This window comes from Dreissena polymorpha, chromosome 1 (genome assembly GCF_020536995.1).
Source record: "Dreissena polymorpha isolate Duluth1 chromosome 1, UMN_Dpol_1.0, whole genome shotgun sequence".
Classification (NCBI taxonomy): Eukaryota; Metazoa; Mollusca; class Bivalvia; order Myida; family Dreissenidae; genus Dreissena; species Dreissena polymorpha.
Genome location: NC_068355.1, coordinates 145,102,778 through 145,125,198, shown reverse-complemented (window position 1 = coordinate 145,125,198; position 22,421 = coordinate 145,102,778). Strand labels below are relative to the sequence as shown.

At 34.5% G+C, this 22,421-nt stretch overlaps 1 protein-coding gene across 1 annotated transcript; it reads left to right on the top strand.

Annotated features, from left to right (window-relative positions):
- The first annotated feature begins 20,525 nt into the window (after nucleotides 1-20,525).
- Nucleotides 20,526-22,183, top strand: LOC127854073 (uncharacterized). The gene is made up of 2 exons (XM_052389015.1): nucleotides 20,526-20,652; nucleotides 20,837-22,183. The coding sequence occupies exon 2, from the start codon at nucleotides 20,847-20,849 to the stop codon at nucleotides 21,468-21,470; it is 624 nt and encodes a 207-aa protein (XP_052244975.1). The 5' UTR covers nucleotides 20,526-20,652; nucleotides 20,837-20,846; the 3' UTR covers nucleotides 21,471-22,183.
- Nucleotides 22,184-22,421: the final 238 nt, after the last annotated feature.

Sequence of the window (22,421 nt, the reverse complement as noted above, 5' to 3'; positions counted from 1 at the left end):
AAACACCACTCCCATCATCGTGTTCTTTTATCATCATCATCAACAACAACACTCCCATACTACCACCACATCCATTATATCAATCGTTTTTGTCAGCAATATTTTATCGTTATATAAAAAGCTAAACCGCCATCATATTATTGTCATATATATTATCACAATCACATGTATAGGCATATAATACTAGACATATGATTCATCATTATGAGGTATGTATCACAAGTTTCAAAGCAATGGGTCATCAGTCAGACATGATTATTTGTGATTTTTCTATAAGAAAATGAATGGGTATTGACCGATGAATGCAATAGTGTGAATCTTTGTGATGAAATTTTCTGATAATAATGATGCTAGTTATGACGATGATGAAATTAGGATGGTGCATTTGATTATGATTATACGAATGATGATTTTGATTTCGATGATGATGATGTTAATTATTAAAACGATGATGATGGTGAAGCCGACAATGAAAATAATGATGATATAACTGAAAAAAATGAGTATAAACTAAGCACATCGTGATTGCGTTCGTTTTTAGTTGTTCGCGTTAGTGGACAACTAATTTTAAGAGCAAGTTTTGCAAGTCAGTCTGCTGTTAACTACGCAAAGAACGAAAAACACCGAATCTGCTGTTTATACTTCATCACTTGTACACTGCAGACAGAAGTGTGTGTATGTGATCAATAGTGTTCAACAGCTTGTGCGTCGACATTTGCCAGTTTGTCATTAAAATATGTACATATTGGCTGCTTTCAGGGAAAACGGGGTTTAATGCATGTCAAATAAGTGGTTTCCTGTGCACACTGATTAGCCTGTGCAGTGCGCACAAGCTAATCAAGGACGACACTTTCTGATTTTATGGTGTTTTCCTAAAATGAAGCTTAAATGATCTTTTCTATTAAAGATTTGAAAAAAAAAGATACAAGTGATAATAACTTCAAAGTTACATCGCTGACAAGGCAAATTAACAAAATCACTTTTATATCAAATAAACAACAAATGAGTTCTAACTTTTTACCTTGTGGAATTTTTTAGTAAACTTCTAAATGGGACCTTTTCGCAGTTTGTCATTAAATAATTAATATTGATAAATGTAAACATTGGGTCTTAAAAGCTCCATTAAAAAACACAAAAACAAAATTAAAGAAACAAAAAAAGTTACACTCAACTGGGCTCAAACCACTGATACCTGGAATAAAAGTCTATCGTTTAGACCATTCGGCCATACGTGCTCATACAATAGGGGATGTATTTTATACTTTATATAAGCAATCCTCGTAGTTTGAAAAAAATATACCGACAACAAAAGAAATCTTCAAATTATTAAATCGTTTTATTTGTCAATTTAGCAAAATATGAAAAGGTCCTTTGAATGTATTCAGACTTGCAAATTGAATGAGTTTAATAAACTGTCAGATCTTGCATCATGAATAACTTACAGATTTAGTGGTTGCATGTTAGCATGGGGCCAGTAGATTTAAGCCCATGGAACTCAATTTCAAAAGCAACTAGCTTTTTCAAAGCTTGAACAACTCAATCCAATTAATCATATAATACAAATTGGCGACTGTGGATCAATTAGGCGTTGGAAATGATACAATTCCGGCTCACAAGAAATGATGCATAAAAAGTCTGTCATGTCGGAAAATTGTTGCTCAATAATTTAAAGAAAATAGATAAAGTATTAGATACACATAACACAACATTAATATGATTCAGGCTTGTTATTCTTAAGCAAGACAACCAAAATTCTAAAGATGGTTGCCAGTGCAGCAACCAGCTGGGAAAAAAGAGACATATTTTTGTTATTTCGTCTAAGTTATCTCTATAACATATATATTAGGATAAACAGTGCACACAGATCTCGACCTGTGCTTTAAGCCACAGTTTTTATAAATTTGAATGGGTTGTGTTCATTTCAAACTTGCGATATATAAAGCTATTACATAATTTTGAAAACTGAGTTGCGTCTAAGATTATGCAATAGCGAACAACTTCGGTGCCTTCAGCGCTTTGATCATATATATGTACTACTTCAACGCAGTGGTCGCTCTATGAAGACTGGGTTAACGCCGAAGTGCGGTACATCAAATCCATCTGTTCGCACAATAGCGAACAAATGCCGTCAGCGCTTTGATTATGTATATACAATTGCATCCTGGTTTGTATCAGATTATTGTCACTATGGAAATATCCTTGTTGATCGACTGAGATTTAAAGGAACACGGTTTCCTCATATGAGTATTTCCAATTACCATGCTTTCTCGCGGGTATTGCATTTGGGAACGACAGATCTAAGGATTTTCATACCAGTGCGTGGTCGTAATTTATATAACGATCTAACATTTTAATGATATTGGTATTGTTCATATAATTGAGTGCTTTCGCACGTTTCACTAGCGTCGAAGCGGTAGCGTACGGAAATAAGTAAATAAAATAAATAGACTATACTTGACAATCATGATATTCATGGCTTCTGTATTTGTACAGGTAAAAGTTGTCATGTTTTGTATTTTGAATTGTGCGTATTATGAAAGCGAAACTTTGTTTCTGCATTTGGCATTAGCTGTTTTCCAACTGCCTAAAAATAAATTTTCAAGATAAACACTTTTCGGATACCGTGTACGTCTCATAAGTTGAGTTCGTATAAGTGATTGTTTGGTTCTCAGTGAGAAAATTTTGGCGATGTTTTATTGTTCAGAATTGCTGCTTAGTGGTTGTCAAGCGATAGGGACTGTTTCGGTAATTAAGTCAAGTTATCAATTCCCTCATATTAAAGATGTGTTTTATAATTGGGAAATACACGGAACACATGTTATTTTTAGTTTTATAAACCTTTTTAAAAGACAGAATTGCGTATCGTAAACATTTAATAGATTAGCGTGTGCTTTCATAATGTTCGTTAATTTGAAAGATCCCATAGATTATGGATAGAAAACCACATTCTTTTGTTTATTCGCAATAAATTTATCATAAAATCTTATACTACTGTGGTGACTGCTTAAACAAAGTTTCCATTTTGTCTGCGGTTCATCGGTTAAGCATCGCAGTTTAACTCAAGAATTTAGGCGCAAGCTGCAAGTCACATGCAAAATAAGTTTATCAAATTTGTTCGCAGACCAAACTACGTCTTTCACTTTTTTTCAAACATGTAATCGTGACCTGTCGCAGAAAGTATGAAACAAATAATGATTAAGCATAATAAGTCTACCATTAAAATGATAAAAGTGGTACCTCCTTCAGCGTTTTTCAAGGTTACTCTATAAGAGTAGAAATTGGTTTAAATATCGATGATACATGTGCTTTTTTGTAAGATAGTAATAGAGATGTCAGTCCTTTTGTCCAAATTCTTTTTTCAAAATGTATTTTGATATTAGGGTATAGCAACATATCAATCTTTCTATAACGACGTCTTATTTTATATTCAATGTTTACGAGCATTGTTCAATTGCGTTTTATGGATACAATACCACGACTAGCTATTTTCTTAAACACAATTCGAAATTATCTAGAAGTGCATTCGCGTACGAGCGTATTCACTTAAACAAATTATCTACATATCAGCTTTGCAATTAATAATAATGATTATATATTTGACGTTTACTTGGCAACGAGTGTTATTGTATCGTAATTTCACAAATTTACATCTCTGTATATGCGCATTATTTTTGATCAATTTTGTCCTTTTTGTGTCCAATTTTCATCTGACTGTATTTTTACTTCGCATTTATTAAGTACTAGAAATTGGGATTCCAATAATAATTAGTATGATTTCAATATACATTTAGTGCCTGCGTGCTTTTTTGGACGTAATAAATTATATATATATATATATATATATATATATATATATATATATATATATATATATATATATATATATATATATATATATATATATATATATATATATATAGTTATAAGACGTCATGAAATTGGAGGAGGACATTAAATATATTTATGAAACACATAGCACATATACGTTTAGAAAACCGTTACTTAACGTATACATTTAAGGAAGACCATATGATCTCAACAGCTTTTGAAATTTAAACACAATTTTGCAAATGACTAATATTAAAATTTGATTTAACCTATGCCCTTGAAAAGACCAGAACAGTTTGTTCTGTTTTGTCACCAACATATTTCTGGGATACCACAGCAATGAGACATTATAAGACCAAAATTAATAGACATTTGGAGACTCAAGATTGATGATTGTTTGCTGTTTAAACAATGAAACAATGCATTTTCGGATTTGCCTGAGTACAATGCGTACAATGTCATGGAACAGATAGTTGTCATACACCGTAAATCAATATATGCAGACAGATAGACTTCAGACAATCAATTGCAATAGTACCTTGACACAAGATGTTTGATATGCTGAGAATTTTCACATGTTTACCTGTAATCCTGGGTCTGAATTTACTTTTTAATCTTATCGATTTATGTTATTGGAATGACACAAAATGAAACACACACATTGCCATTTTCGACACGAGTTTCGACACTGACAATGAGCGCGACGTCCGCTTTTAACAATGTTTGCATTTCGTGATAGGCCTACCTACGCAAAATGGTCAAACTGGTTGCATTCGTTGGAATGATTTTCTCTCGCGTGCAACTGACACCCTCAGTTTCCATATTTCCGGGAACCACTTGAACTGCCCAATATTAGCCCGCGATACGGGACTGCACTGAAAATGTATCCCTGATTTGTGATATTTTCAATTTGATATTGTGTAGCTTTCTTCTTTAATACAGATGCAATGATTTTCTTGTCATTGTAAGAGCATTGCCACGGCTGGCCTGTAGTAAAATGTTAAGTAGTATATTGTATGTTTCTGGTTCGCATTTATTGTAAGTACATTAATATGGCTGACATCTTGCAACAGCTTTCGTGTGTGTTAGTTTTTCTTTTTTCGTTATTATTGTTCACGAATCTTGTTCGATCTTTGTCAAACTCAAGTCTGCCTCGAACATTTTTTTCTGTTAATGAATCGTCAAAACAGCAGTCATTCGACAATGTTTTATTTTTTATGGATTTATCAATAATAATGTCATTTTGACGTTCACTTTTACACTTGTATCGACAAAAGTAAGGTTTGCACACGTTGCTGCAACGCTTAACTGAACTTCTTCGACATAATTCTTGTTTCCCTCGGTAAATTTTAAGCGTCGTAGATCTACATGCCCCTCTCTCCGGTAAATAACAGCATCCAGACAACATCTCATTCGCCCTTGTTCGTTCCATGAAATAGAAATGGCATAAAACTGAATGAATATTTTCAACGCTTCTATGAAGTTTGCACTATTCTTGGAGTCAGAACACCCATGCAATCCGTGATGATGAATAACGTCGCTATTGTTAGATAACTGAAACTCTTGAAACCATGTTTTGTTATATGTCCTTTTGTGTGCATAATTGATCTAACTACATTTAATAAGCACCAATATAGCAATCTAAATTACATTAGTGGAGAGGAGCTCGGAGCGCCAGTGTATGCTGTATAATAACGGGAATTAAAAAGCACTTTGGGGAAAATTTAATGTTAATATATTATTGTCTGTACAAAACACCCCTTTTCTTAATCAAACAGTACAAAGTTTCACAATGAATTAACAATAAATGAAACTAGATTCATGAATAAAAATACCACATTGGTATTTAGAAATAATATTGCCATAATATACATAACTTTTATTACCCATTCGTATCATGTTAGGATACATGGGCTCTTCTGCAACAATGGACACTATGATAAACGCAGGTACGACGGTCCTCATAATATTTAGATTAATGGAATCTCAACAGAGAGTCGCGAGTCGCACACTGTCATATCGGATTAATTCTTTTCATCATAATTGATATGACATTCAAACTATGATAGTATTAGATCAAATGTGTAATGTATAGTTTTAAAGAATCTCCCCAAAAGTAAGTACAGTAGCGTATATAGTCGCCGCATTTTCCATCAGGCCAAGATCTATTTAAACGGATTAATAATGCGCCTATTCCTTTATAATTATTTCATCATAAGGTATGTCCGTCTTTTCGTCTTTCCATCCGTCAATTTTTTCGTTTGAGCCACTCATGATCCATATACACAGCAACTTCATATGCAGCATACCTTAAGGGTCGACGTGCATCCACGTCAGGTCGTTTAGGTCCAGTGCATTCCTGAAAAAATAACAATAAGTTGACAACAGACTTAAACTTAGCTTAGAGATGCATCGAGGGGATTGGCGAAACACACGCGTCACATGTTGTTGAATCTTTTTTAAATATAAATTTATACTAGATGATTAGAAAATTTATTTCATTCGGGGGTGATTTAGAAAGTGGAAATCATGTCACATTGGCAAATATATACCAAATAATCATTGCACTTATGTTTGGCGAAATCATACGTGTAATGTGTTGGTCTCAAATGAAATGGTTCATGTCTCACCATATCTTTCTTAAATAAATACAGAATGAAAATCATGACTCCGCAGGAATCTAGTATAAGGTGAAGTTATGCAGAGCGTGTATTGTCTTTGTGTATTTCTAGACAACATAAGTATGTACTCTCGAAGGCATTTAGCGTCATTGACGCCAGTCCATCTGGTGTGGGTGGTTAATTTTTCCAGATTTCAAGATATCGTTCAAAACATGATTAATTCAATAATTGGATTTATAGGAGTATCACGGCATTTATTTGCTGGTCACGAGTTTCACTACCGTTATTATTAAACAGTTAACGGGTGGTCACTGTGTGCCATATTGAAAGCGAAAGTCCAAATCTTCACTTGGATATATATTGATTTATGGAGAAATAACGCGTCGTCAGGTTGCCAGTATGACTTCAATAGCTCAATTGATTCTTTTGTATAAATCGGTTTTGTTGTAATTTAACAAGTTTAATATAGTTTTAATATGCCTCATTTTTCAGAGCATATATTAATTTGATGCTTGGCAAATAGTAAAACATAATGATGTAAAACATAACAATTGTGCCGATATCAAAAAGTAACTAACTCAATGCACATTCACTGATGTCCAATGATAGCTCTTCTCTTTAAATGTTTACAAATTTTAATCAATTATACGTCTGCCAGGTCAAGTTCTAATTTCGGTTATAAACATAATAATTGTCAACACATTGACAAATAATAGGATTTGAAAACCAAACATTATCATTAAACTTAACACATTAAAGTTGCTGTACGTTGTCTGCTCACTAAAATAAAATAAAAATAAAATGATTTTTTACCGATGAAAATCGTCCAATCAAAAAGCTAACGTTATACAGTATGCTTTCGACTATGATCATACAATACTATTTGTTAATGTATTAGAAATATTTTGCAATAAACCAGGTTATAATTATGGTAGACCAGGGTGCTTCCGAGTTGCTCGTTCGAATAGAAAAGCCTGTACCAATCCAACTTTAAGTTTGTCATAGCTTGAGTTTCGATTCCGCATTCCACCTTAATGCGTGTATACGCGTATTGTTGTAGTATTAACCAATGTCACTATTAGGATACGTGTCAAACTGTAACTCTACAGGTCAATGAAAGGTAACCACGGTCGATCATATTATGTTTCATTCGACTGCTTTACCCATCTATGTCAAATAGAGGTGTTTTCCGTCGATATTTCGTAAGCAACAAAGCATGCATTACAGCTACTTTGTCACCAAAATAGTTGAAACCAATTGGTTAAAAATAAATGTCGGTTGAAACTATATGTTAAGTACTTAAATGTTGATTAGTTCAAACCAATAGGTTATTGAAATTAAATTCTAACACTATATTAGTTCAAAATGATTAACTTTATTAAAGTAAACGAACAGGCTTTATGTTACGATAAATGACGTAAAGAAGCTAACACAACCTAACAACTTAAGAATTACAAGTTTGTTAAAAAAGTGGCGTGTCTGGTGTTTATTTTGGTTATAATTCATGCTTATAATAATGATTTAGTTTTAAAGAAAATATAACATTTGATACGTCAGTTCAAAACAAACAGTATACAAAATTACAAGTGCCTGATTATGATTCAAAGTTTCATATAATAAGTTTGCCTATAAATATTATCTAGCTGTATAATTGTAAAAAATACTCTATTAATAGAACCCCTATTAAGGATTACACATTTAGTCAAAGTATGCAGTTGACATAACATTTTCTTTTTAAGAACATTCTTTGTTGCTTCGAGCCAATTTCGAACAGAAATAAAAAACACACACATATAAATTTAATTTCGATATGTTTTGCTAAATACGGCTGCGGTTGCGATTACTCTGTTGTTGTGATTGGCTCGTACAACATACACCCAGCACCAGTCATAGCTTAAAATATCTGCACGAAAAAACAATGCGGGGATTATCGGTTAGTTGAATCTTTGTCACAAGTGAATATGACTATTTTCATTTGACGTCTTACCGGCCGTATCTGATCAGTAGTTCACACACGTCCGAGTAACATCTTGGGCATATTTAGGCATGCGTGCAACGTTTGATGCATGTATAAGATAATCAGTAAGATCTGAGTTTTACACATTGTTGGATTATTAAGAACACGCTCTCGGTCTCGTCGCACGTGAGATACACACGTGTTACAAACGGGCCGTGATCGTCCAAGATTAGCCTGTGCAGTCCGCCCAAGCTAATGAGAAACCACACTTTCCGCATAAACTTCATTTAAATATCATACAAGCGAAAAAAGCAGTGCTTGATTAGACTGTGCTGACTTCACAGGCTATTCTGGGACGACACGTTATGCACATGCATTAAAACCCATTTTCACAAAGCGCGGGTCATAATCTCTGTTCAACGCTGGTTATCATATCCCTTTAATATCACTATCTTTATGCATCCTTTACCGAATGATCATCTTCTTTTACATAACTTTTATTTACCAAAAAAAAACCACAACAAAGTTGAATATAACATTTGTCACTTATTCCGTTTTACCTTTCAAAGGTATTTAAATAATATGTTTATAAGTATAATTTAAAAATACTACTTATATGTTATTGTTTGGTGTCAAATAAACCCCGGCCGGCATTTAATCTGCAACGGTATAAACCACGAGAATATGCTGTATTTTAAAAGTATTTCGGCTCGCGACGTTCATTTATAAAACATGCGATTTTCGCAATGTGGGAAAAGGATGGTCTCAACTATTACTTAACGTGTGTGCTTGGAATGTGAATGTTCTATTTACAATTATTACAGAATTAGCTATTGTTGATATCCTTCTTTGTTTGCATGTAAGTAGTGAGGAGAGATTATGGATTCACCACTAGAACAGAACATTACCGCGACTGGCATGAATACGGAATAGAATGTATAAAAGAACACATATTTTACAATACTTTGTACACGTATAAATTAAAAAAAAAACGTTTAATATAACGCCAAATGTCTTCCTAGTAATTCATAGTATGCTTACATGTAGTTTTTGAACGAAAAGGCTCGTGATTTGTCACACAAGATACATTCCAAAGTGCCAACGTGTGTAAGTATGTTTTCGTATGTGTGTGCGAGTGTGCATATAACGAAGATGTTGAGGTCTTTCCGCGACAGTGACTGCATAATATTAACGAACTTTATATTATCGCTTCAATTGCAAAATATTTAGTCCTAACTGAATAATTATGAATGTACGTGAGGTGTTTGTTGTATGTGTGCGGCGTTGGGAACCCAAAGAACCCGTAGGAAACTCGACCTGTCTAGTATGGTGACCATCAAACAAACTGACATTCCTTAAGTAACGGGGATTGAGCCTGGATCGCCTTGATGAGAAGCGCATGTACCAACCACTGTGCTATGGGACAGCATGTTGCATTTCCACAGGTGGTAGATATGTTCCAAAACTTATTTGGTGTATCAGAAAACAAGCTTTTTTTCTGAAGGAGACACAATGCTATACATGTCATTTCGCATTTCGATTCTTTCAAATCAAGCGCATTGTTAACTAGGCCATTTCCTTAAAGGTTTCTCAAAGGTACTTTATTTGTTTCCAAATCCGATCGCATATTTTCACGGCTACAGTTTCATACTCTATTATCATAACCACAATTCTCTATGATCATCAATGGTGACATAAGTTAGCCACTAAAATAACACAGTCAGTCACTATATCTTTAAATATCATTTAAATTCAATCATAACTTTTCGTTCTTTATAGTTTTCGCTGTCAATGGATTAAAACCTATGGAAGCGCTGGAGGGACCCTTTTGATTCCTCACTATTGACTTGTGAGTTTTGACTTGCGAGTTAGGACTTAAGTCTTGTGACTTCCTAGTTGTGAAATTATTTAATTAAACCGCACTTGAAGACGGCGAGCAAGCGAAGACGGTTGTGCGAGAATATGAAATTCGTGTTTGGTTTGTATGTTTTTTTTCTGTGCACTCTGTTGGAGACAACAGATAGTGTGGTGCCATCCTATCTGCCTTTGTCGTCCCCGAATAATGAAAATGCAACACTCGTTGAAGGATATTTCAAACAAGGTTTCAAAAAAAGTGAAATGCTTTGATTCTTTCTACTTAAGAATGGTATTTTATTGTCACAACGTCAACTGAAAAGAATCTTGAAGAAGATGAACCTGAAACGTCGAGGTGTAAATCTTCAAGCGCACTTAAAAAGCGTTGTTCACGTAATAAGCATTGAAATGAATTATAGCGAACAGTCTGTCGGCTATCGGACGATATGTCGCTGGCTGAAGGTTATTCATAATGTGGATGTAAGCCAAAAAGATGTTATGGAAATAATGAAGGCAATAGATCCAAACGGTGTTAAAATGAGAAAAAACACATAAACTTAAGACGTTTCTATTGAGCAAAAAGGTCAAACAACATTTGGCATGTTGATGGTTCTGATAAGTTGAAGCCGTTTGGATTTTGTATACACGGAGCGATAGATTGTTTTAGCAGGAAAATTATCTGGTTAGAGGTTTCTGACATTAACAACGATCCCAAACTGATTCCCAGATATCATTTGGATGCATTGAAGCGCTTTGAAAAATCACCTAGCATACTGCGTTGCGATGCTGGAACAGAAGACAGTATTATATGCCTTCTTCAACAATTCTTTCGGAATGAAGGAACCGACCCCTTTTCTGGGAGCCGCAGCGTTATTGTTGGATAAAGCACTTCTAACCAGCGCATTGAAAGATTGTGGAGTACGCTACGTCAACAAGGACTACAGTGGTGGATAAACTTTTTTAAGCATTTGCGCGATTCTGGTCGTTTCAACGAGCTCGACGAGATACATCGTGAAAATTTTGAAAGTGTGTTTTATGAACCAAAAATAATTGCTCAGCAGTGGAATGTACATGATATTAGACGTCAACACAATTTGAAGCATATTACGGAAAACCTGACATCATGTACTTTTTATCTGAAACGTTTTGCGCACTTGATTATGGCACGTTGGTTGACAAACGTGATGTAACCTGTTGTTAAAACATATATTCAGCTCCCAAAAGAGAGTTTGATGAATTAAGTGAATTGGCTTATTTGTTGAAGCCTGACCTTTAAATGCCAGCAGATGTCGATTCAGTAATAGTGACAAACTCGTATGAAGAATGTATTCGAAAATATAACGAAGGCTTTCAATCTCCTGTCTTAGTAAGAATCCCTATAAGACTGTATAAGATGTAGTTGGTGTAGATGTTTTTTTATTTTATACATATTTTAAATCTTTATTTAAACTGATCACTTAAAGAGTAAATGCATATGTTTTTTTTTCATTTTGTTTTTGTTTTACTTTCGTTTTATATATCTTAATAACAGGCGTTTAAGTTTTTATTCTTATGTCCCATGAGAATACAGTTGTTTCTAAGCTATATCGTAAACACCTTGGTTTAGCCTTTTATATGGAAATGTCTGCAAGGACAATTTACAGATAATTAAAACGCAGGAAACGAATATGGCACATAAAATGTAGTGTATTGATAAGTCTTATATGCTCACGGATAGAACTATGTCACAAGGAAAAAAGTGGATACGGGTAAACGACATTGGCAACGAAAATATGATGTTGTTTTGTCAGTTTTGGACGAAAAATACATTTGAAAACAGTCACTATTTTGCGTCTTCTGATTAGTCAACCCACATAAAAGAGTTACTTGGTGCTTCGGCGTAGTCCCATTTCGCTTGTCCGGGTAATTACAAGAACTAGATATGTTTATTGCACGGGGCAGTACTGGAGATCATTAATATGATCGATACAACATCTTAAATGACTATGTTGTTAATGAAAAGCAGATGATAAGAAGATGATTTCGGTCATGGTGTTTATAATGATGATACTTTTGATATTGTAAACTTTAGTTCAATGTTTTTTACAGTACATAATGTAATTGACATACGTATATTCTTATATTTGACTGTCCATTTTAACAAATATGTCATGCCGGCCAAAAGTGATTTCTACATTCAAGGCTCAGTTAGGTCGATTTCTTACTGTTAACGTTTCAGTAAAAAAAGCTGGATCTGGTAAGGTGTGCAGACTAACTCGGGCCTACACACTTTGCCATTCAGTTGATAACATTCTGGCCATTAAAATTTGTTCACTGAAAACCTAGTCTAGAATATGCAATAATTGGTCTACACTTGTTCTAATGTCACTGCTATTTTGCAAATTTTCATCAAGATTTTGTTTTAACAAATGTATTTCTGTCTTCAGTTCAGTATATGAAAGAACAAACGCTGGCGCTGATTTAAATATCTTTTTACTAACCAGTACTGGTAATGCGTGGTAAGGTCGGTTTCGAACTTTTCCAGAATGACTGTAAAACACTAAGGCTGATTTAAACAATAATGCAGTCGCACCACTTATGACTTTGTACTTGTGACTTCCTTTTTCTGACTTTGTATTTGTGACTTCCTTCTTTTGACTTTGTACTTGTGACTAGTGACTTCCTTCTTCTGACTTGGTACTTGTGACTAGTTATCTCGTACTTCTTTGCTGAGCTCTGTCAGCCTACTTGAGACTACCATCACTTAACGGTGATCTTTACCTTTTATGTTAAAGGCAATATCACAAAGGACCATAAAGATATTTGAGATGGTTTGCAAACTAGGACAAAATTGTCCAAGTGTTATATTACTGGTTCATCAGTTCAAGCGTGGTCAGTCTACTATGAGCAACAGTGCATTTCAGTATAAATAGCCAGCGCCCGCGTCAGCGTGGCAATTCGATTTATACAGTCTCTCTTAACTTTGATATCCACATTCATCAAGTAGATTCATAAAGTTGTTGTGTGTTAATAAATAATTAGAATATTAACATTGACTTTTTATTATCAACACACCAACTTAACACCAATTCTAAAAGGAAAAAATGTTCATAGTATTTCAGTCTGAAATTTTAATACATCCTATTTGTCTTGTTTTTTAACTATAATGATATTTAAAAGATTATTCCAACAATTGTACAAAGCCGATGAATATGATATTTTCATAGCATGAGATATTTAATCAAATACAATTTGTAAAACAACCTTAAAATTAAACATAACAGAGTAATCTACACTTGCTAAGAGTTTTAAGGGGCCATGATGGGTAACAAATGTGAAAAATATTAAAACAATATATTGGGGGATTTGAAAATAATTGAAAATATTTGAGGTAGTACGCAAAGCTGGACATATTGTCTTAAAAAAGAAGAGGGTCTTAATTCTAATAAAAGGCATGACAGAGTGACCTACTCTTGCCAATGAAAAGGGGTCATTATTATCATTAAGTGTGAAATATCTAAAGTGTTTTGAGGTACAAAAACTTAGACAGAGCATAATGCCAATGTCAACGCCTAGGAGAGAGAATAGCTCTCCTTTTTTTTAAGTCGAGGTACAAATTTAAAAGATTTTACATAAAGGATGGTTAACAAAATGGTTTTACAAACGTTCAACATGACAAATTTTTTTCAAAAATTTTAGCATTTATTTTAAAAGTGATATAAGAACATTCAAACAAAGATTTATTTTTTATATAAGAACATTCAAACAAAACAACAACAAAATGGTTAACACAATGTTTTTACAAAAGTTTAACTTGACAATTTCTTTAAAATAATGTTAGTATTTATTTTAAAAGTGATATAAGAACATTCAAACAAAGATTTATTTTTTATATAAGAACATTCAAACAAAACAACAACAAAATGGTTAACACAATGTTTTTACAAAAGTTTAACTTGACAATTTCTTAAAAAAAATGTTAGCATTTATTTTAAAAGTGATATAAGAACATTCAATAAATGTTTGTATCATGTGTACTTGGGCTGCAGAATGTGAGGACCCGTTATGTGTCCCAGCAAACCTACCTTATTTGCATATTGAACTCACGAAATTCGGAACGACTTTGTGTCGTAGCTGCAATTACCACCTATTTAACTTTTTTCACTAAAATACATTTTTGAAGTGGTCTTGTTCAGTTGGGGTAGCCGGGGTACATGAAGCAAACCCCACATGTTCGTTATAGTGAGAACCAACCAAATCCACTTGCGCCGCGGTCGGGAATGGAACCCAGGTCGAGGTTAAGAGCGCGTGCACCAACAACTGCGCTTACCAGACGGCCATGATTATCTTAACACGTATCTGCTTCTTTTTCAAAATTAATGGAAGTGTCTGCGTTTATATTTCCGGCAGTTGCAAATTCAGTAACAAACCTATTCGATATTCCCTCGGTGTGGAACACAAAACGTGGATGCGTATGGGGGTTTACACATGATGATCTTACGGATAATACAGTATGCTCGCCAAAAATACATAAAAGATGTTCCTTGTACAAGCTTGTGTAAGTAGTTATTAGAATAAAACTGTCAGAAACCGAAATCCTTTTAAGTCCTGTATTACAGTATTACCAGTGATAAATTTCGAGTCAATGCTTGTGGAGTGTGGCAAATTATTCGAACAACTTGCTACTCAATATTTCAAGTGTGTTAGTTCCGTTACTAATTGACATACTTGAAATTTTGCGTAGAAAGTTGGTAAGCGGACATGCAGAAAACGAGCTTTAGAGCCATGCGCTTCTTTACTGTTTTATAACCGAACTTCCCGGTGAGGTAAGCATTATTCGGTTGCTCAGAATAATTCTTGGATAAACACACTTTCTGGAAAAAACAACAACAATAGGTTATTAAGTCGTGCATGGGTTAATAAATAGTGTCAAAAATCAGTCAAAACATTCGTTGAAAAAACCGAATACTATTTATAGATATAACGACCCAAAATCGTTAAACATGTTAACAATGAAACTAATGACAATGTGAAAGTGTTCAACATATCTGACCATTAAATGAAGTTTGCAAAATACTAAAAAGCGCGTGAAGATGTTATAATGTGATCAGAAATAAGTTCACAATTTATTGAAAGACAGTAATTCACATAACAACAAATATCAATAAATGTTGGGGTTTATCAAGCTCAATACAAACCAATTTAGCAGACAATGATAATATTTTGGCTGTGTTCTTTTAGACAATTATTTGCATACGATTTTATGTTTACCATGGTGAGAACAATTAATTATTAAAGTTGCCGACATTTAAAACAGAACTATGTAAAATACAGCGGTTTGTAACGTACTTACATGACGTTTACAAAATCTGTTGTAATAGTTTTTATCGTAAAGTTTTATAAACGTAAAAACGTTAACTGTATCTGCTAAAACGTTGTACTAGACTTTTGCTTTTTTAAACTTCACGCAGCATAGTTTTGCATCCGGAAACGAGCAACCGTTTAATGAAAATCACGTCATCTTGTTAGTTTTTTCACAAATATGAAACATATAACATCTAACGTTGTGGCCTTCCAATGAAATAAGCCTGTAATTGTTACGCTGCAGATACGTGCCGTGACGTAACTTGCATGCCGACGGCTCTAGTTCAATAAACTTAGAATGGTTGTCTGGCGTTGAATCATGAGCTGATAATTAACATGCAACATTATAATTGAAGTTTGTGTGTGTGTGTGTGTGTGTGTGTGTGTGTGTGTGTGTGTGTGTGTGTGTGTGTGTGTGTGTGTGTGTGTGTGTGTGTGTGTGTGTGTGTGTGTGTGTGTGTGTGTGTGTGTGTGTGTGTGTGTGTGTGTGTGTGTGTGTGTGTGTGTGTGTGTGTGTGTGTGTGTGTGTGTGTGTGTGTGATTTAAAAAAAAATGTGTATAACTCATAGGTCACTTATAATGCTCTTTCTGTTGTTGTAATTATGCAATTATAAAACGTGTCATGTTCGTCAATCACATGTATGCATGTGGCTGTTTTTAGCCCCTGATATTGACGAAACAGCGTGGTATCCTCGTAATTAAGTTAGCTCATACCTGATTTAAATAGAGAATGTTTATTGGCCAAACTTGAACGTTTGCAAGCTGTTAAATGTCACGAAATAGCTGTTTCCTGAAGAAGAAGACACCAATAAAATGCGGGTTTCGTTCTCGACTAGATTGGATGATCCGATCCCGACCCCACGTGGGGCTCTGGGATTTACCGTCGGTCATCGCTTTTGCTATGGGAAGGTGGTTGTTCCGGGCATTTTGACCAAGATAATTTTAATGTGGAATACAATCATTGTGTATTATTTTCCAGGGGAATAAAATGTCAATCATTTATACCTCGTTTTTTCATGTACGCAAGAATAAATTACAAGTGTAGAAAAGGATTTGGAATAATCACACTTAATTGAGTCTATTGAACGATTCCCACGTTACGCATGTTACCATGCTTTCACAACAAATCATATGGGCGACCTACACCCTTAGCTAGTCTTCAACAGAGCTATAGCTGGATATTTATCTGGCCTCCAAATTGAAAATCACACGGAGAACGCCGTAAAATATAATAATATGCAAATGCGCATATAATTATTTATGTTTTCAATTGTTGCACGATTTTAAATACGTCCATATTAACTATGCTCAGATTATCATCACGCAGTTGCGTAATATTCCTCGCCTATTGTTTTGCTCGTTCAATGTAACGTCTTCAAAAGGTTACATGTAACTATATCACTGTTAACCAACGCAATCTTTAAGGTGCATTATGTAACAAAGCTTTGTTTTGTAAGTGTGCACATACTAATTACTTTTTTTTATTTTAATGGTTTTATGCTAAATATACATTCACAAGACATGCGCATGCGCAATCTGAATTGATTTTAGAACATTCGAGAGTAGGACATTTAAAAGTATCTACTGATAGTGTGGCCAATATCCACTGTACATTATGCTGAAATAATTAAAGTAAACAACGAAACGCACACAAATATCACCCAGTCATTGTATGTTGATAATTAAAATACACATATGTATTAGCAGTATATTATACCATCTGTTACCAATTATTTACGTATGCGTACGCATCATTACTTCTGCGGTTTCTTACATTTTTTATGACTGCATGATAATGCAAAATAAATTCGGTGAATTTGTCATAGTTAAAAGACGGTGTTTCTTATAAAACAACAATAATTTGAAAACTTAAGGGTGTTTTTTTTTTGGGGGGGGGGGGGGCAATTTATGCGCCCATCGTGAAGACATTTCATAACTGGAGAATTTGTTTTGCCACAACTGGATTACCGATGCAGATTGAATCCTTTATCCTCATTCGAATTGCATTTAATAATCGTATTATCACCTTGTTTCGTATCTATACTCCACAAATCATGATTTCGCAAGTCGGCTCTTTCATTTTCATGTGTGGGGGGTTGTTATCAAATACCATTGGTTAAAATATATCGGCATGGGGTATTTTTATTGTTAGGCTTTAATTAATTGTGTCGGAATACGGATGTTTGAAAACAATTCTCCGATCACCTGTGAAAATATAATTGAAATTATATTCACAACACTTACTGAAACATTCTTGCTTCCGAATCTTTACGTAATTAAGGACGCGTTTAGAATATAAATAACGTTGATGGCTATTTGTTGGTCATACTTCGACTATCATCGATAATGGTATCCACAAGTGTCAATATTAACCAACTGTGGAAATTAATTATGTCTTTTGGCAAATGAGCCTCGTCTCGGGAAAATTGGGCGCAATCCATGTGCGTAAATTGTCGTCCCAGATTAACATGTGCAGTCCGAACAGGCCTAACCGGGACGACACTTTCCGCATTGACTTGATCTTCATTTAGAAGAGACTTCATTTAAACGGAAATATCCACGCAAGCTGAAAGTGTCGTCCTTGATTATCCTGTGCGAATTGCAAAAATTAATCTGGTATGACACTTTACGCACATGTATTTAGCCCAGTTTTCGAGCGCGAAGCTCAAATGATGAGTCCTAACATCGCGTTTTTAACTGTAATCTAGCATATTGTTCACCAAAGTACACTTGAAACTTTGCACATGGCTTTCCGAAGGGCTGAAACGTCCCTGAACAAAATCAAGCCATAAGGTCTATCTCCTTCAAACGTGCACTTCATTTGCTACACATACATGGACGGACAGTCGAAAGAGAAGTACGCGAGCATATTATGTTGAATCAAAATCTAGAAATAATTTTTTCATGAACAAAGGAAGTCAATACTACGATGAAATAGAGTCAATGCAAAGTCACATGAACAATGTCAGTCAATATAAGGACGAAAAAGAGGTGTTCAGTCACTTCAAAGTCACATCTCAAGCGTATAAAGGCACACACGTTTTCATGCTCAACATTGTATGTTTGAATGTTTTCACAAGTAAATACATATTATTTAGCAAAAATAAACCTCAGCAATGATTGAAAACCTACCACAATTGTATCGTGTCGTCCTCCCACACATTACTTGCTACAACTTATTGATACCTAAACTGTTTTGCTTGTATATCAATTATATATCTACCCGTATCACCGAACGTAATTTTTACTTTCTCAGCCCAAATGCCTGTGGCCTCTCACCTTAATCATTATAAACCTCCGTATATAATATAAAATATACTGATATATACGTGCACTAGGATCTCATGTTTGATTAGCATCCTGGTTTGCTGACCGAGATTCACCTAAAATCGGGTTGCATCTGACTACTTAACTTTGCCAATAACGATTTTCTTTTATCATTAGATAATAATATCATAAAGTTAAAATACGTGGGTGTTGTTGTGTGTGGTGTTTGAAAGATGTCTATGCAGTACATCTTGGTAAAAAAGCGGAACAGTTATTAATCACTTCGGGTAATACATTGGGCCGGAATTACACTCAATATTTTATGGAGAGGGGAGGGGGGCGGGGCGGGGCGGCGCGGACGAACAATGTATCAATGGATCAGCTCTGTTGCAGTGTACATATGGAGCGAGAAAGATAATTGGTATTTTTCATCATGTTGAAATCCATGTTTGCGCATAATTGTGTTAACCTCCCAAAATACCCTTGCGTTTAAATAAATCTTTCGAGGATGGTGTGTGACTACTACATCCCTTTTGAAGAAAATCTATTCATCCATGAAATTTATACACATCTGAAACGTGACATTTCCTCCTTCAAAAAATCTCCCATTTAATAATTATCATACATTCCAATAAACATATATGCATGTAAAATGTACGAACAATTGTTTTGAATAAATGAAAACGAAAAGTATTGTTACCTGTATTGCATGTATACAAAATACAAAATCAACAGGAATTCATTTTCAGTCGTCGTTCAATATACTCGTTGTTTACAAATTCCTATTGTATAAAATAAGCAAATAAATAGGCAAAGTTTCATTGACAATCCTGTTTATCTATAAACAATGCGCTTGATAGACCTGTAAATGTTTCAAAATGTAAAAGTGACCGCTTATAAGGTACTTTTTTTTATATATTTTAAATATATATGTTATTTAACGCCTTAACTTCGAGTACTTACATGTACGTATCTGAAAGATACAGTTTTCTAATGTTACAAATATACTTTACATTAACCGATTCCCAACAACCAAAAATAATTTATAAATCACCCATTGGAAATGTTTTTCATGATTCCTACGAAACTTCATCTAAATTGTTATTTGAGTAATACCTTACGGATAACATGATATCGCATGGTTTAAACCGTTGTGCTGTATGGCTTGGTTTCATTCTGGACCGGTTAAACGTATTCAAAATTGTATTATTATCTTTTTCCAAAGGAGTATTTTCCTATTTTTAAAATACCGACTCATAATGAGCTATCAAGTATATACACAGCTGCAAAATTTCCAACTGCGTTTAAACACAACTTTCATTCGTATGCAACAATATTTTTTTAAAGTCATGGTGTTTAAATGTCACTTTTGCCTCGAAGTGAAAAATGTTGTCCATAATAATTTTTTTTTTTGCACAATGATATTGGAAATAAGATGGGTCGTAACTCGTTTTTTAATTTGAGTAAACCGCGCGACATGAAAGGCGGAAGAGAATTATTATGAGTATAAAAATAGACAACGGGATGTCATGTTTACAGCCAATCAATTGAGTTGATTGAGAGTTCTATATTTAGTCAGTGGGAAAATGTAGTGAAGGGTTTAAAGACATATATAAACGGCGCGAAATCTTTCACTCATTACGAATTGTTCCAATCTTCAAAGAATAAACGCATTTTGTTAAACGTTATTTATTAAACAACACAAACACATTATCGCTTATAAAAAAGATTCACATATTTCTGATATTACTACTAGTTGGAAAGTATATCGATATAACAAAAGTAAGTATATTATATAACACATTTAAATTCGCATAATTATATATTATTTAAGTAAAATATCTGTAACTATAGCCATTCTATATATTTATTTATACATAATATTCGAAAAGAATCTAGTCAAACCCATTTTGTCTGAGCATATAAGTTATACATTGTATATATAGCAAACGCTTCATTTTTTCAGATCACTGAAAATGAAATTCCAGTTCGAATTCATTCTATCAGCAGTGCTGTTCTTTCTGTCGGCACACGCATTCACGATAGAGAAGCGGCCAGAGTCGTCGCTTCTTTTGCCAGACCTTTCGCCGCTAGGCCGTGAGAAACGGGCATCTGGAAATGTTGTCCAATTTTCAATGGACAATGAACTGAGTTCGAGCGTGGATTGGAAAACTGTGGATATGGCTAAAGATGACGTGTGTTACAATTCACGTGCTAGCTTCCCAGGTGGAGATATAAACAAATGTCCGACGGCGGTTGCCAGCGGTCAAGCGGTTCCAACAAACTACCGGTCCACCTGCCCATGGTACTACACGGCCGCGCACGATCCCACCCGGTTCCCGACGACCATAATACAGGCGCGATCCCCATGTATCTACTGCATCGGCTCCCCCATCAATGAGTGTGTACCCGTCTCTCAGAATACAACGGTCTTACAGAAATCCGCATCCCCTTCACCTGACGGTAGCTACATTTTTTACGAACGACAGGTTACCGTGACTGTGGGATTTACGTGCGCCGGGCCGAGATTGGCTGAAAATGCAGCAACCACCAAAGCGACCACCAAAGCGCCTGCAGAGGACATTCCATGGGCAAAATAAGATGGGAAATATAAAACCCGTTGGAATAAAACTCGTGCATGATAATCTAGTCAATCATTACAACAAATTATTTGAAATTAAGTGACCCATACTGAGATTCCATTTTACCTGTGGAGACATATCACCAAGAAACGTTAAGATTGAAAACATGGTGTGTAAAGACAATGCGACAAGTGGGACTAGCAAAGGCAATTTTAGTCGCTTGTAAGGTTTAAATTATAAGCAAACTAGAATTCCGTTTACTTAATTCATGTGTTGTTTAATTGCGTACGGTTGTTGAGCTGGATGTGATAGCATATGCAACGCAGTCAGTATTATGCATGTTTACATTAATTGTTTATACATTCCAATGTTGTTTCATTGTGTTCACAGTCATGCTCATTCTCCTTTACGATATTTATGAAGATATGGTTTACAAATTACATATATTTATTTAAGTTGCTCACTTGTAAATATTACATTATTATTTATTATTTTTGTCATTATATCGGTTAAAATGAACATTTTATGCACATGATTGTGCATTTAAGTTACTGTGATATGTGCAACGTACTGTTTAGCAACATATGTGATTTTCCATAGTTTTATGTCTACATTGTTGTTTTTTACCCGATGCTTATGTTTATTAAAAGCCGTGGTTTTTGCGTTGTGCAATACTAATACATGATATTAAAATGTTTTGTGATTTACATATTTTATCTGAGTTTGTTAAGTCTTACTCGGGAAATAAAGTTAAATGAATTTAGCTTATCTTGGATTTACCCTCCGTTATTATTATAAAGTCTAATTTTACAACGACGGAGACATCGACGACAGCGGCGGTGCGTTGGTGGCGGAGATGATGGTTTAATTGTACAAGAATATATATGTGATACAATCAGAATGCGTATCTTATTTAATTGGCGCGAATGTCCACACTAAATATGCTAACATACGTGTGATAAATTACTG